The 15,826-nt window shown below is 31.0% G+C and overlaps 2 protein-coding genes across 2 annotated transcripts; one reads left to right on the forward strand and one right to left on the reverse strand.

Moving 5' to 3' along the window:
• The first annotated feature begins 1,837 nt into the window (after nucleotides 1–1,837).
• LOC8268041 lies at nucleotides 1,838–4,170 on the forward strand. The gene is made up of 3 exons (XM_002530073.4): nucleotides 1,838–2,030; nucleotides 2,117–2,254; nucleotides 3,945–4,170. The coding sequence occupies exons 1-3, from the start codon at nucleotides 1,940–1,942 to the stop codon at nucleotides 3,959–3,961; spliced, it is 246 nt and encodes an 81-aa protein (XP_002530119.1). The 5' UTR covers nucleotides 1,838–1,939; the 3' UTR covers nucleotides 3,962–4,170.
• Nucleotides 3,944–9,198, reverse strand: LOC8268042 (LRR receptor-like serine/threonine-protein kinase GSO1). Its single transcript, XM_002530074.4, has 2 exons — nucleotides 5,058–9,198; nucleotides 3,944–4,963 (listed from the first exon to the last, which is right to left on the reverse strand). Exons 1-2 carry the CDS (start codon nucleotides 8,455–8,457, stop codon nucleotides 4,590–4,592), a joined length of 3,774 nt encoding a protein of 1,257 aa, XP_002530120.2. The 5' UTR covers nucleotides 8,458–9,198; the 3' UTR covers nucleotides 3,944–4,589.
• Between the last annotated feature and the right edge of the window lie 6,628 nt (nucleotides 9,199–15,826).

Genomic DNA, 15,826 nt, shown 5'->3' on the forward strand with positions numbered 1-15,826 from the left:
TAATCAACATAATTAAGAGTACACATAAAAAAAAGTAATTTTATGTTTTTAAAAGAGTAAAAATATTCTTAACCTTTTCCTCAAAACATCAATATTATAATTTAAATTTATAAAATGACTTATAAGTTTATATATTATAAATTGTAGATTCATATTATAACCTAGAAAAATAATAAACTCAAAAATATATTCATACGTTAAGAACATATTCATTAGTAAACATCTATTAATAGACTTGACACTAATAATGAACCTGAAGTTTATAATCAATGATCCTAACACTAATACTAGATGAATATATACTTTATAAGTAATAAATAATATATTCATATATTAAGAATAAGTTTATAAGTAAAAGTTAATGAATATACACTTTATATTTAATGAACCTTACATTAATAACAGAAGAATCTAAAATTTATGTTTAATAAATCTGACACTCATGATAAGTGAATGTATACTTTATAAGTGATGAATCTAAAGTTCATGTTTAATAAATCTGATACTAATAATAAATGAATATACACTTTATATGTAATGAATATATCATCTGTGCATAAAATAAATCAATATTCATAGGTTAAAAATAATATGTTCATTATCTATAAACTATAAGTTTATCAAATGTACATTTGATGTTCATTTAGTATAATGCACATATTAATATCTATAGAAGAGTCATTTAGTCTCGATTAGCTATTTATTTCCTATAATTAAGCTTACTAATTTTTTCTTTAATCTAAATAAAATATTAAACACATTAACTATTATGAATATATACTTTATAACTAATAAATCTAAAGTCCATGTTTAATAAACTTAACACTAATAATAAATAAATTTACACTTTATAAGTAATGAATATATCGTTTGAGTATAAAATAAATCAGTATTCATAGGTTAAAAAACAACAAGTTCATTATCTATAAACTACAAGTTCATCAAATATACACTTAAGATTCATTTAATACAGTACACATATTAATATTTATAGAAGAGTCATTTAATCTCAATTAGCTATTTATTTCCTGTAATTAAGCTTATTATATACTTTCTTAATCTAAATAAAATACTAAAAAAATATTAATTAGTATGAATATATATTTTATAAATGATGATTTAAAGTTCATGTTTAATAATAAATGAATACATACTTTATAAGTAATAAACATACCGTCTATGCATAAAACAAATCAGTATTCATAAGTTAAAAATATCAAATTCATTATATATAAACTGCAAGTTCATCAAATGTACACTTGAAGTTCATTTAATATAGTACACACATTAATAATTATAAAAGAGTCATTTAATCTCAATTAGCTATTTGTTTCCTATCATTAAGCTTATTAAGTATTTTTTTTAATTTAAATGAAATACTAAAAAACTATTAATTAGTATGGAATGAAGGGAATAACTATTAATAAAATTTTAAATAAAAAATTATTAATATTAACAAAAAATAAAATTATATTTAAAATTTAAAATTTAATAAAATTATTAAGTTACTAAATATCAAATATAAATATCATATTTTAAATTTTATAATTAATGAGTTTGTAATATGATTGTTTTATTATTTAAAAAATTATATATAATTAAAGAAATAATCAAATAAAACTCTGAAAAATAGAAATTATGTAGGTATAAAATGATTTAGGTTTGCAACAACATGTGAGTCCGGTCCATAATATAATTTACCCTTAAGAAAATATCAGTCACGATATAATTTACCAATGCAATCGATGTTGCTTAACCTTGACAGTAAGTACTATAGAAGCACACGTGGCAAGATCAAGTAGGGTTTATCGCTGGTAATCACAACACACACAGAGGTAAAGAAAGAGAGCGAGAGAAAGAGAGATAGAGAGAGAGAGGAAGAAAAAAAGAAAAGGAAAAGGAAAAAGAAAAAGAGGTTTTTGTTTTAGGGATCTGAAAAATGGCACTGGGTGCGACGGCGATAGGAGCGCTGTTTGGACTGGGCACTCAGATGTACTCAAATGCCCTCCGCAAACTACCTTATATGCGCCGTATGTTCGTTAATTTAAATAATTCATTTCAATTTTTTCAAATTTTTTGTTATATTTCTGTAAAAATTGAAGGTATGGAAATGCAGATCCATGGGAACATGTGATTGGAATGGGATTAGGAGCAGTGTTCGTGAATCAGTTGGTGAAATGGGACGCTCAGCTGCAGCAAGACCTAGATAAGATGCTTGACAAAGCCAAGGCTGCCAATGAGCGTCGTTATTTTGGTACTTTTTTTTTCTTTTAAATTTTCTATTGATTCCTTTCAATTTTATTCATTTCAGCTATTACTTGGAAAAGATTAATTTTATTGTCATAGATATTAGAATTTCTTAGGGTTAGGGTTAGCGTTAGGATTAGGGCTAATTTGTTAAGCAGAGCGTTGGAACTTGCTAGTTAGTGCAAAAATGACATCGTAAAGAATTCCGGTCCCCTGTTGAGCCCTTTGAGCTTACTGCTTTTTCCCATACTTCTGCTTCCTATGCATTAAAAAAGATTTATTTTAGATTTTTGGTTTGTGATTTGCTTTTGTTTGTTAGGTTTGGATTTAGGTTTTGCCTTATTACAACTTGAGACTCAAATTGTAGAATGCTGCGGGGAATCCTAAATAGAACCGCAGATGCTTTCATTTGAAACAAAGAAAATAGGTGTTAAACCCTGCAAAGTGGCTTACTTTTGGGACGAAGAAAGAAAATGTTTTGGACTTCTTATTTGTATAAATTTCCTTATTTCTCTATTGTCCATATCATATTCATGACTACCTTAATATCCAAAACACAACAATGCTCCTTCCATCTGGAAATTAGTGGTGTATTTTCTATATCTAGTTATCCCAAAATCTGTGTCAGTCATAAGGTCAAGGTTTAACCCTTTTACCCTCTTTTCAATATATGTAACATAGTAATGCTACCTTTAAGGCAAGACTGTCTGGCTTTCTCTTTATTTTGATTGAGGGATTACCTTGCAAAGTTAAGAATAAATTAAGACATTGTCTCTTTAACAATATTGTGCATTTATTAAGCTTGACATTTATTTCGATACGGAGGGAGCTTATATATTCTCTAACTTAACCAGTTATTTAATAAACTTAATGCTTGGATGTTCATTTCCTCATCTATGTTCTTTGGCATGGAAGATATTATTGATAGTACATATTGACCTCCTTTTACTTTACTGTTAAACTGGTCTACCCTCTACAACATGGGTTGACTCAGCGTCATTTTATGTGAATGCCTAAAGAGAAGGCTTTGGTTGACATTTCGATTCTGGCATCCAGCTGATACTGATATTGATATTAGTTTTCTTTTTAAATCAAAATGTTTGGGGCTTCATGCTAATATTAGTTACAACAGGATTTGTATTAGTATTCTAAATTTTAGTTTAGCCATGCAGCTCTATGTTACTCCAATAGTTAGAACTTTAAGAAGTGAAAGAAGCTAAAGGAGTTGACAACCCTCTAAGATTTACGTGTATGATGGTTTTAAGAGAAGAGTTTGATATGTTCGTGTTTTAAAAAGGTATTAGCTTGATTTGAGTATTTTGCACATTTATATGTTATAATCCATAGGCATTAGGTTCGGTATCTGTTAGGGTCAGAATTCACAAGCAAGATAAGGCTATCTTCAATATCTCCCATTCTCAATTCTAGATTATTTGTGTTTGTTGTATTTCTTTTTTTTTTTTTTTTGTGTTTGATTCCTTGTCTTTTCTAGTTATCCCTTTTTCCTTGTTTTCCTGTTTGCTTTTTTGGTTGACAGTGTGAGCTGACTTATAGTGTGTAGTTATGTATTACTTTTTATTTTACTTTCTTTTGTATTGCTATGCATCCTCCTGACAGGAAAAGGTCAAACATAATGTGTAGTTTTTTGTTGATGCATAAGTCTACTTTTCATATTTAACTTTTAATTTCCTTTGCAGATGAAGACGATAATTAGCGCCATTGGTTGACAGACTTTGGCATCTTCTCATGTTTCCAGATAAATTTGGCCTCTGAGTAGTATTTATCATGGGCTGTGTACATTTGATTGGTTTTTTGTTGTCTGTTTCTCTGCTTGTAAGATTGTTAGAGCTTGCCGACACAATTGGGTGAAGTTGCATCTCAGAAAATAATTTGAAGCAATTGCAAATTTTCTTTGCTGCAAAACCCAGTTTTACCAGAATCGTGCTTTGCGCTGAATTTTTTTTAGGGGTTGGTTCTGGAGCACATTTAAAAACCAGGCCATTTTGGGACCTATGTTCATGATTATCAAAACGCTGGTGCAGTGGAATTCGGTAAATGATTGAAAATTTTCTTACTTTAGAAAAGTGTGTTTATGAGATAATCTTATGAAACATACTGATGCAACGGTCCTGTACAATGCATGAAATAGGTGGCGCAATATGATGGTCCAATAAATAGAATAATTTTTTCACTCTGCTTGAAAGAGTAGAATACATGAAAATGGTGCAATAATTAAAATAACAGCCGGAAGTTAGCATAAGATTTACAAAAGGAAAAGTGATGCTCCCTTTTATTTTGCATTGTACAGGAAAAGTGATTCACCCCTTAAAAATGACAAGTCATTAATATTTCTTAGGGTCAAGGTTCATCTCCTCGGAATCCACCATCCTGTTGTGAAACAAATGTAAGAGAAGATCACAGGCTTGACGGGATGAGGGCCTTTCTGGTGGGCTGGTTTTGGTGCACTGGAGTGCAATTTCAAGTACCTGATATGCTGCAGATTCTTCACCAGGCAATAGCGGTCTCAGTTCAGGATCTATTAACTCTTCATGTCCAGATCCTTGCATTTCAATATGCTTCTCTACCCATCTTACCATGTCCATATTAACACCGAAAAATGCATCAGTTGGCATTTTTCCGGTTACGAGTTCCATCAGCACTATTCCCATGCTATAAACATCGCTTTTCTCTGTTGCCTTAAATGAGTATGCATACTCTGCCGGAAAAGAAAAAAAGATGCACCAAATGTTAGTTATCAGGATGTGAACTGAACTCAACAAGGACGTTCAAACCAGAAACATTTATATTACCTGGGGCAATGTAGCCATAAGAGCCGGCAAACCATGAATTCGATTCGGTGTTGGATTCGAAGTCCTCCACCATTGCCTTGGCGAGTCCAAAATCCCCCAGATGTGCCTCCATATTGGAATCCAGTAACACATTGCTTGATTTGATATCTCTATGGATTAGCATTGGCACACAATCATGGTGGAGGTACTCCACTCCCTGAGCTAATCCCACAGCTATTTTTAACCTTGCTTCCCATTCCAAGCTCTTCTTCATTTTGCTGTTTACTGGTTTTTGATGCAGCCAATCCCACACACTTCCATTCTCCATATACTCATAAATCAACAGATTGGAACCTGCTCCTCTGTTGGTACAGTATCCCAGCAACTTAACCAGATGCCTGTGCCTGATCCTCCCAAGTGTCTTCACTTCCCTTGTGAAGCTTTTGTTGAGCAGATAATCATCTTTCCATAGAATCCTTTTAACTGCTACTGTTTCTCCTGTGTGCAGTTCAGCTCTGTAGATTGTTCCAGACCCTCCTGAGCCGATGATGAACGCATCGCTTAAATTGTCCGTGGCTTTCATGATGTCTTCCCATCTGAAATCCTTCTTGGCAACACCATTCTGGAACAGCGGCTTGCGCTGTGCTTTGGAAGAACTGGAAGAGTAAATCAAGTTCAGTTCATTTTCTCTTTTAAGAGCTTCTCGCTTGTGTTTGAGGAAGAGAGCAAGCACAGCTGCCAGAAGACTAAGTGCAACTAAGGTTGTAACTGCTGAGACTGCCACCACCATCGATTCACTTAAACCAGACCGTTTATTTTCAGAACCATATCCATTGCAGTTATCAAGTGGGCTTCCACAGAGCTTCAGATTCCCTTCAAATGCATCAGCTGGCCAGTGCAAGAATTGCTTGCCTAATTTTCCTTGAAGATTGTTGTAGGATAAATTAAGCTTGCCCAGACTGCTCATTGACCCAACCTGAGGGGGGACTTCTCCCTCAAGTTGATTGTGTGATAGATCAAGAGCTTCAAGTTTGGACAGTGTTCCAATGGAAGATGGGATTGGACCAGTGAGATTATTGTAGCTGAGGTTCAACATGCTTTGGAGATTCTGCAGTTGTCCAAGCTCAAATGGTATTTCGCTGCTGAAACTGTTATCTGACAGCCTAAGTTCATAGAGCTTGCTTAGCTTACCAACATCATGAGGAATTGGCCCTGATAATTGGTTGCGCTCGAGGTTGAGAACATTAAGGGATTCCAACTTACCAATCTCAACAGGAAGGGTTCCATTGAGTGAATTTCTATCAAGAGAAAGCACCAGTAATTTGGAACAATTGCATAACTGTGGAGGAAGTGATCCAAGAAATTGATTAGAGGAGAGCTTCAGCTCTCCTAGTTGTGACAGCCTGCCAAGCCACAATGGTATAGGCCCAGAAAGGAGGTTGTTGTTCAGATCAATATGGGTCAATCTTTTACACAACATAAGCTCTGCTGGTATAGGACCAGTTAGCATATTGCCTGACAGGTCCAACAACGATAACTGGCGAATTTTGCCCAGTGCCCACGGGATCTTACCAGTAAATTTGTTGTTCCCTAATCTCAGCCTTTCAAGAGAAGGTGAATTCCCTAACTGTGGAGGAATCTCTTGGTCAAATGCATTGTCTGTTACATCAAAAGAAAGGAAAGAACTCGAGCTACAAAGTGCAGCAATACTGCCATTCAATCTATTCCTGGACAGATTGATTCTTGTCAGGTTTCTTAAGTTGGTAAGTGAATCAGGAATGTTACCTTCAAGAGAGTTGTTATAAAGCATCAACTGTTCCAAAGATTGGAGGAATCCAAAAGTTGCTGGAATGCCACCTGAGAGATGATTGTCTGCCAAGTCTAGAATAGTTAGTTGATGACAGTTACCCAAACTGGCAGGAATCTCACCCACAAGCTCATTTTGCCTCAAGTGAAGTAGATTCAGTCCCTTCAGCCTTCCAATTGCAAAGGGTATCTCCCCACTAAAATGATTTCCGAAGAAGTCAACCATTTGCAGGCTTGAACAATTGACGATCTCCATAGGAATCTCCCCAGAAAACTGATTGTCATAAAGATACAATATCTCAAGGTTGCCAAGCATGCCAATCTCTTTTGGCAGGTTGCCTTGCAAATTGTTGTGATATAATGCAAGCTCCTTCAGGTTGCTGAGATTTGCTATTAGGGGAGGTATAGAACCAACCAAACTGTTGTTATGGAGATAGAGATGAGTTAGTTGAGTCATCTCAAAAATCTCATTTGGTAACGATCCATTAAGTGTGTTGTTGGACAAGTCAAGCTGTTGCAATGATGGACACTGTCTGAGTTCCTTCGGAATTGGGCCAGAAAGTTGAGTCTCTGACAGAATCAAGCTCACCAAATTAGTAGCATTTGAACATATGCTTCTTGGTATAACACCAGAAAGATTGTTGTTCGACAAAACCAAGTAAACAAGTTGATCCATGTTGCCAAACTCCTCCGGAATGCTTCCTGCAAGCCTGTTCATTGACAAGTCGAGATTCTGGAGATTAGCCAGTTTGGCTAATGACCCCGGGATTGGACCTTCAATCTGATTCCCCAACAAATTCATATAAATGAGTTGAGTCATTTCACTGACTTGACTCGGAATGTACCCAGAAAGACTGTTGTTGGCCAGGTTTAGAATTTGGAGATTTTGCAAGCGACCCAATTCACCTGGTATTGATCCATTTAGATTGTTGACAGCAGCAGTGAAGACAGTTAGGCTTGAACAGTTCCCTAGCTCTGCAGGAATGGGTCCCTCCAGCTGGTTCTGTTGCAGAATCAAATTCTCGACTCGGCCGAGTCTTCCGAGTTGGGGTGGTATTGGACCTGTGAGACTGCATGAGGCCAGACCAAGAGTGACTAGGTGGGCAAGATTAGCAAAGGAGGCAGGGATAGGGCCAGTGAGTGCGTTATCACCGATTCTCATGACCCGGAGACTCGCGAGGGAACCGAGCTGAGTCGGAATGGAACCAGTGAGTTCGTTAGAGAACAAGAGTAAAGATTCCAATAAAGAAAGGTTTGAAAGGGTAGTTGGAATGGGACCCGTGAGACTATTAGAAGAAAGATCAAGGTGGATTAGGTTGTGTAATCGACCCAAAAAGGGTGATACTGAACCAGATAATGACGAGTCGGACAGGTTTAGACTCACTAAATGAACTGACCCATCACCCGAGTTCAACCCACAAGTAACTCCCCTCCATGTACAAAAATTTGGATTGCTCTCATTCCAATCATGCAGAATATTTTCTGGGTCATCGATAAATGATTTCTTTACCTCTAAAAGAACTGATAAATCATGGGTTTGACACACAACAAAACCAAAAAGAAAAGACAGTAAAAGAACAAGAAACACCGCCAGCACCTCTTTTGCCAAGGCCATATCTCTAAACCTTGAATGAGCGAAGAAAGAAGTCAAAAAAGGTCTATAAAAACATAGAGATATAAAGAGTTCATGGCGGTGGATTGCATGGATTGGCAAGTTTGGTCATGTTTTAGGGCATTAAATAGGGAAAAGGGTGGTGGGGTTTGATCAAAGAGAGGGAATGCATGGAGGTAAATATGGAACCTGGAAGTGTAAGCAGAAATTGATGGTGATGATATGTGTTGGGAAGTTGGTACTTGCAGAGTATGTAAAACATTAAAGTGGGCCTTATTAAAAAGGGTGACAATATAGAGACATAAGAGAGCGTGAGATAACAGAGATCAGGCTGCCTAGCACATTTTCTTCTTCTGTCTGTCTGTCAAGTGCAACAAAGGCCATAAATGATGCATAACATTATCCATCTAATAGCTACAACTGGAACTGTGCTATTGAGGCTGTATTAAATGAAGGAGGAGAAGGTCAAAGAAAAAGAACATGGAAATATGAACAAGAAAAGGATAATAAATAATGAGAGTGGAGATACAACACTGGTCAAAGATAATGAGAATTGGAAGAGGGTTTGGTGGTGTGGTTTTGATTGAAAAAAAGAAAGATGAAAAGGAAGAAGATATGTGATTACATGGAGAAGATACAGTGGTTAAATGAAGAGATGTGGGTTTGCTTGATTTAGTGTGTTAGCTCAATGAGTCAAGCCCTAATGAGAAAGAGAGCAGTTGAATTTCCAATTATATATTCTCTTTTTGCTTAAACGAAAGGGTCTTTTGTACTTTGAAGAGCTTTTTCAAAGTCAATGGAGTCCCTACTTATAACTTGTCATTCCCCACGTAACCCAATGAAAATATTACATTCCTTTTAAAATTAAATAAAATATATTCTTTCCGTCCAAAATAATAATCCATTCCTTTTAAAATTAAATTAAATTAAATTAAAAAAAAAACAATTCTTTCTATCCCAAAAGAATCTTATATCTCTAGTTCACATACAGATTACAAAATGTAAATATCTTAATTAAAATCATTAATTTCCTTACCATATCTTTATTAAACTTTCTATAAATATTATAATTTTAAAGTATAAATATAGAAAATAATTGCAGTTGATGATATGTTAACTAATAAAGAGCATTTTTAATATTTACTATTTTTTAAGGAAATTTTTTAATAATTACTTACTAAATTAACAATTAGAAAAAGGAAAATTAATTATAAAATGATAAAGAAAATAATTGTAAATATCACTTAGAATTTATCTTATTACGCACTTTTGCTTTTTGTATTCTTTTAAGAACTTTATTTTCCTAAATCATTCCGTTTCTTATTTAATTATCATTAATTATCCATAAATAGAGATTAAATGAAAAATAAAAATTAAACTTCACCACATTGGTTAAAATATAGAAAAAAAAAACTCTTACCATTTCATTTACATACTTTTGAATTTTTTTTTTTTTACATAATAAATTGGCCTTAATATTTATTACTATAAAATAGTTTAGTCCATACACTCTAACCCTTTGATCCACTTCATTTGCATTTTATGTTTTGGAAAATAATATTTTCCATCCTTTACTATACCATTAATTAAAGTAGTACTGTATTAGTCACCTATTAATTTATAGAAAGAAAAATGCAAATTATGCTATCACAATTAGAACAAAAGAATATAAACCTATTCTTTTTATCTAAATTGTGATTGGAGTTTAAATATGATAACTTTTTGTTCAAAGCTTTTGCATCATAATGATTCATAAGAAAATATATAATGCCATTACTCATCATTATTAAAATCTAGTATTGGTTTGAGCCACCAAACCCTAATGTCCTTTTGTGGCCATTTTTATCTTTTAATCAGTTGCAAGTAATCAAAATCCCATTGTCCACTCCAAAACTTCTTACTTAACTCTTCTGCAGAAAAAATAAAAAAATTATTCTGAATTGGGACATTTATTTAATTACTAGTCTATTTCTTGTACTCTTTGTTTTGTGCCAGCAAATTATAGACATATAAATTCTCTTTATTAATTGCTGGGCAAATACCTTTATCAATTAAATATAAAGACACATCATAATTCTCCATGTATCTCCTTGCTCTCATTTTTTCTATTTTCTATTAGCATCTTATTTTTTAATTAAGGGTCGATCGTCTTTTAGATGGAAAATGAATTTTTTATTTATTTTTATATGAGTATTTTTAGTCAATAAATATTAATATATGTTATATGGATTGCACAATTTTTGTATTTTAGGAATATTGAGTTTCTTTTTTTTTTCTTTGTAAAAACACCTAATTTTTTTATAAAAATTATGAAGAGAATTAAAAGAATTAAATGTCTGAGAGAAACAATAGACTCTTTAAAAGATACATATGACTTCAATACGTGGCTTAATATTTAAGAAATTGTTTATATAATTTTTAGAAATTATTTTGTCAAACCTGTTTTTGTTTAAAGAAGTATCTATTTATCTAAGTAATTCTTAAGGGTTTTGACTAAGAAAATTATCCACCTTCTAGAACATTGATTAACAATACCATATGGATAAATAAAGCTAAAGATTTGTTAATCTTATATATAATTTAAGCTTACAATTAAACCATACTGATAAATATAAAAGGTTAATAAAAGAAAAATAGAAGTTAACAATCTTCCCCATAAAGAATATTTCTACGTACCACAAATTAGGTTTTAAACCAAAAAAGTTGACTGTGTAAGTTATTATATATTAAAACATTAGAACAAAACAAAATGAAAATATAACATAATCAAACCTTATCTTTTGGTAATAGAATTATCTAATATTTTTCACTCTAATCTATACGGATAGGCACTCATCTGTGTCGATCAATAATTCATGAAGAAGTTTGCTGAGATCCATGAACTTGAAAAGGTGATTACTTGCATTGTTAATTGTGATTTATTTGGTAAACAGCTCCTGATTATGTATTCTTCCAAAAAGGAACAACTGTGTATTATCTCTTCCAGTACAAAATGGTTTCTTTTTATATATAATTCTTGCAGAAGTGACATAACCCAAATATATTATAATACAGATGATTATTCTGCTTTGCTGCCAACAATGGTCGACCATCCTTATTGTCAAACAATTTCAATCTAAAAGGTTAAGCAGTAGAAAGCTGGTTCCAAACTTTTGAAGAGTAATTTATATTGTTCGTTGGATTGTAAATTTTTCTCATATTAGTTAGCTTGGATTTTGTTCTCTGCATCCATATCAATATTATGAGTATGTGTTAAAATATTTAATTCATTTATTTTTATGCTAAAAGTAATGTATGTTTTGATGGTTATATGTGAAAGGAGTTGGTGCTTAGAATCATAGACATGATACAGCCTGTGATCATCCATCCATCATCAAAATGATAAAAGGTTGTTCCTGTTAACATCGGTCCAAAAGTGTTGAGCATTAAATATTTTTCTTATAAGTTAAAGTTTAATATTGAATGGTTCTTTCTCTTATTGCCCCTGATAACATAATAATAATAATAATAATAATAATAATATAACAGTTAACAAATATGTATAGCTTATTGTGAATAAAAAAACGCATATATATTGCTAGGTTGATCAAATTATTTACGTGTTTTTACATGTTCTATGTCTATATAGTGTAATAAATATGTAATATATATATATATAAACATATATATATATATATATATATATATATATATATATATATATATATATATATATATATATATATATATATGAAAAAATATATTATGGAAGTAAGCAAGAAATAAGGTACAACCGAAACTCTTTAGAGAAAGTAATATAATGAAAGAATGCAATATATATATATATATATATGGACGTACCAGAATGATATCATATGTGGCAAGCAAATGATTAAAATAATGTGTAGATATCAAAATGAATAAATTCTTTGAAGCTTTGTCCAAGAGAATGCGACAAGAGAAGATGCAATGTTGAAAATCTATATACATTATATGCAGTTTTGTGTAATAGCTTGTTTCCTTTGGTAATTGCTCACACGATTTATAAGTGAGTTTTAATTATAGATTAAATTCTAATTTTTAATATTTTTAATAATTTTACAATACTTATTATAAGATAAACAAAAATCTGTAAATTAATAAACAAATTTAATGCATTTTAGTGCAAGATATGTGAAAAATATTTATATATGTAAAGCTTTAATTATTATATTATTGAATCTAAAACAATTTTATATTGATTTATAATTTTTTTAGTAAGTATAATTGAATTATTACGTCATTTTTTTATTATAAGATTACGACAATTGTTATCAAGAAGCATTTAAATTTAAAAATAGCTGCACAAAATTATTAAAAAGTGTAAATAATGCCCATTAGTAGACGGGCTCCTCACGTTATTAATCAAGATTGTGAAGCTGTTTTAGGGTTGGTTTGGTTCGTAAAAGAAATAAAGTGGAAATGTGTTCCATGAATAAATTTTATAAATAATATATTATCATATTCTATCTCTAAAGAAGAGAAAAAATATACACATTTACATATTCCTAATCAGAAGCTAAATTAGGAAGCAATTCAACATATAAAGGAAACTATAATCAGCCTATAATCAAGGCCAATAATTAACGAATTTAGTCTATAATCAATGAGCTAATTCTGACACATATCAATATGTTTCTACTTATATGCGAAATTGAAAGAGAGTTGATATATTTTATTAATTTTAAATAATTAAATATGAATAATCATTCAATGTTAAAGTGTGAAAGGATCGTATTATTTTTCTATATGTTACTATGTATACATTTAGTGTAAGGAAATATAAATTAATATGTAATAATCTAAAATACAAAGATATTGAAAATCTAATTACATATTAATAAAATTATAATATTTTTAATATTTAAATAAACGAATGATATGACAATTTTCTATTACTCCTTCAAAATAACAATTGGTTACTTTATTTTTAAACAAAATAACCATATAAATCTTCATATTCTTAATGTCTTTTACGCCATATATTTATATCTTCTCTCTCTAATTCTTTTTCAGATCTTCTCTAATCTTTTACCATTAAACCATCTGTGTAATCTTTCTCATCTTATTTCATTTTTATTGTTGACACTATCCCTTCTATTTTCTTGCAAACTGTGATTATTATGATAAAGACAATTTATTGTACGAAAAACTTTTGTCTACTCTAAGTTTATATTCTCGTTTATATACTAAATTGAAAAAAAGAATTAATATATATTTTATTAATTTTAAATAATTAAGTATGTACAATTATTCAATGTTAAAATGTAAAATAGTCGTGTTATTTCTTTATTCGTTACGGTGTATACATATAGCATAAATAAAAAATATAAATGAATGAGCGGAAGCTAAAAACAATAATTACATAATAATTTAAAACACAAGGGTATTGAAAATCTAAGACAAAAATTTAATAAAAGATCAAGAATGCTATTTGAGCAGAGAACAGAAGTAAAACGATGTATTTGAACAATATCATATTCACAATTATGTTTTAGTTAAAGAGAAAGAAAAAAGAAAAAAAGGGCACATAGAATTCAAACTATTTTGGTAAACATCATCTTATGATCCTTTGATTGATAAAGATGATGCAGGACTGAACTATTTTCTTTTATATCTTGTTCATAATGAATATCTTTCGTTATCTTGTTGATTAAACAAATATTATAGACAAAAAAGATTGACCCCATTACATCATAGAAAGGCAGAAGATTTTCAAACTAGGAACACCACTTTTATTATTTGTTTTATTTGCCATATGATATGATCCTGTCATGGCCATGCATGGCCCAAGTTTACAAGGTCGCTGTCCTGAAAAAGAAATGGTAGATCTTAATTCAATGTAGCAGTCAATATCCGAATTTGTCAAACCCTAGTGTGAAATGCTGTGTAGACTCTGAGTGCCAAATTGCAAATTATACAAAAATGGCCACAAAATCAATACAGTTTGATTGATTGAATGGAATTATTATCTGTAGCTCAACTATCAGTTTTTAAATTCAAACTCGATTAATAAAAAATAAAAAAAAAAATACAGTTTGAAACCATCCCTTGTTGCAATGGTACTTCCAATGTGAAAATAGGCATTGAATGTATGAAAGGGAATGTGATTTAGCACACACAGAGAACCATGATATGCATAATAGGCTAAAAGCTTGAGTTCATTATGATTATTCCTAACAAATACAAATTGGGATTAAAAAGGAATTTTAGTTCTAAACTTTTGACCCTAAAGATTGTGATGCCACATCAGAAAACTATTAAAACTTAGATGGGACTATAAATCTATGATATAAATCTATTATAGTAATTATAATATCTCTGACACTACTATCACATGTTCAATTAATCAGAATTGTAGACCAAAATATATATATATATATATACACATAATTTCAACATACAGTCAGGAGCTAAGTAGCAGCTTTCCTAGAGGTGGAATGTGACGATTTGTCTGCTTGGATATAATCCAAAGTTCACATGTAATTAGGCTGCCAAGTTGAGTTGCAAATCTGGAAAATGTGACCATATGAGCTTCCAGGGGGCATCCATGAGTTGTACTTTTGCAAGCTTTCTTTTCTGTAGAAATTTTCAGCAGGGAAGCTTACCACTTACAGCAATGGTGGTTGGTTTGGGGAAACATTATGGGACTTGTCAGCACCTCGGGATGCCAATATTTGGCTAATTAAAATAATCATTTTGAAGATATTTTTGCCCAAATTTCCAGGATTTTCTTATGGGATTATCTCTTCATTTTATTTTATTAAAATAATCAACATTTAAATCTAAAAGTTTATGAGAATGCCATAATCAGTAAGATCAAAATATTCAGTGCTAATTAGCCGAACTTTTCTTTTATCTAATATCTATTTGTGAAGTCAAAAGTTAGATCCAAATTCAGAAAAATCTGTAAAAATCTAATATCCTTTTTTATTATAACTTTTATGGAATTTTTTTTATGGATGCATTTATGAAATTCTATGGAACAATAATATTGATAGTAAAATATTTCTTTATCAATATTTTTGTAACCATATTCATTTAAGGATTAAAGAATCGATTTGTAACTTAAAATAACCATCCTGAATTATAAATTACAAAGACGATATTAATACGATTGAATAATATAAATATAAAATTTTATATTTAAGTAAAAAAATTTATATTTATTAATTATAGTGATCTTTATTTTATTATTGATTAAGTTGTATTTTTTATTTTTCAATGAATAAGAGATTTATAATTAATCCAAAATCAGACAAGAATGGAAAAAAAAAAGAACCCAATAGCACTATGGGCCTCAATCCAGTGGACCCAATTGTATTAATCTACTTCATAACTGAGATGCATAGGA

This window comes from Ricinus communis, chromosome 4 (genome assembly GCF_019578655.1).
Source record: "Ricinus communis isolate WT05 ecotype wild-type chromosome 4, ASM1957865v1, whole genome shotgun sequence".
NCBI classification, from domain to species: Eukaryota; Viridiplantae; Streptophyta; class Magnoliopsida; order Malpighiales; family Euphorbiaceae; genus Ricinus; species Ricinus communis.

Bases quoted from the DNA above. Each gene is read 5' to 3' on its own strand.
- LOC8268041 (XM_002530073.4), top strand. From the start codon at position 1,940: ATGGCACTGGGTGCGACGGCGATAGGAGCGCTGTTTGGACTGGGCACT. The intron at 2,031-2,116 runs GTATGTTCGTTA...ATGGAAATGCAG, and splicing joins CAAACTACCTTATATGCGCC to ATCCATGGGAACATGTGATT.
- LOC8268042 (XM_002530074.4), bottom strand. From the start codon at position 8,457: ATGGCCTTGGCAAAAGAGGTGCTGGCGGTGTTTCTTGTTCTTTTACTG. The intron at 4,964-5,057 runs GTAATATAAATG...CTTTTCCGGCAG, and splicing joins TTATGGCTACATTGCCCCAG to AGTATGCATACTCATTTAAG.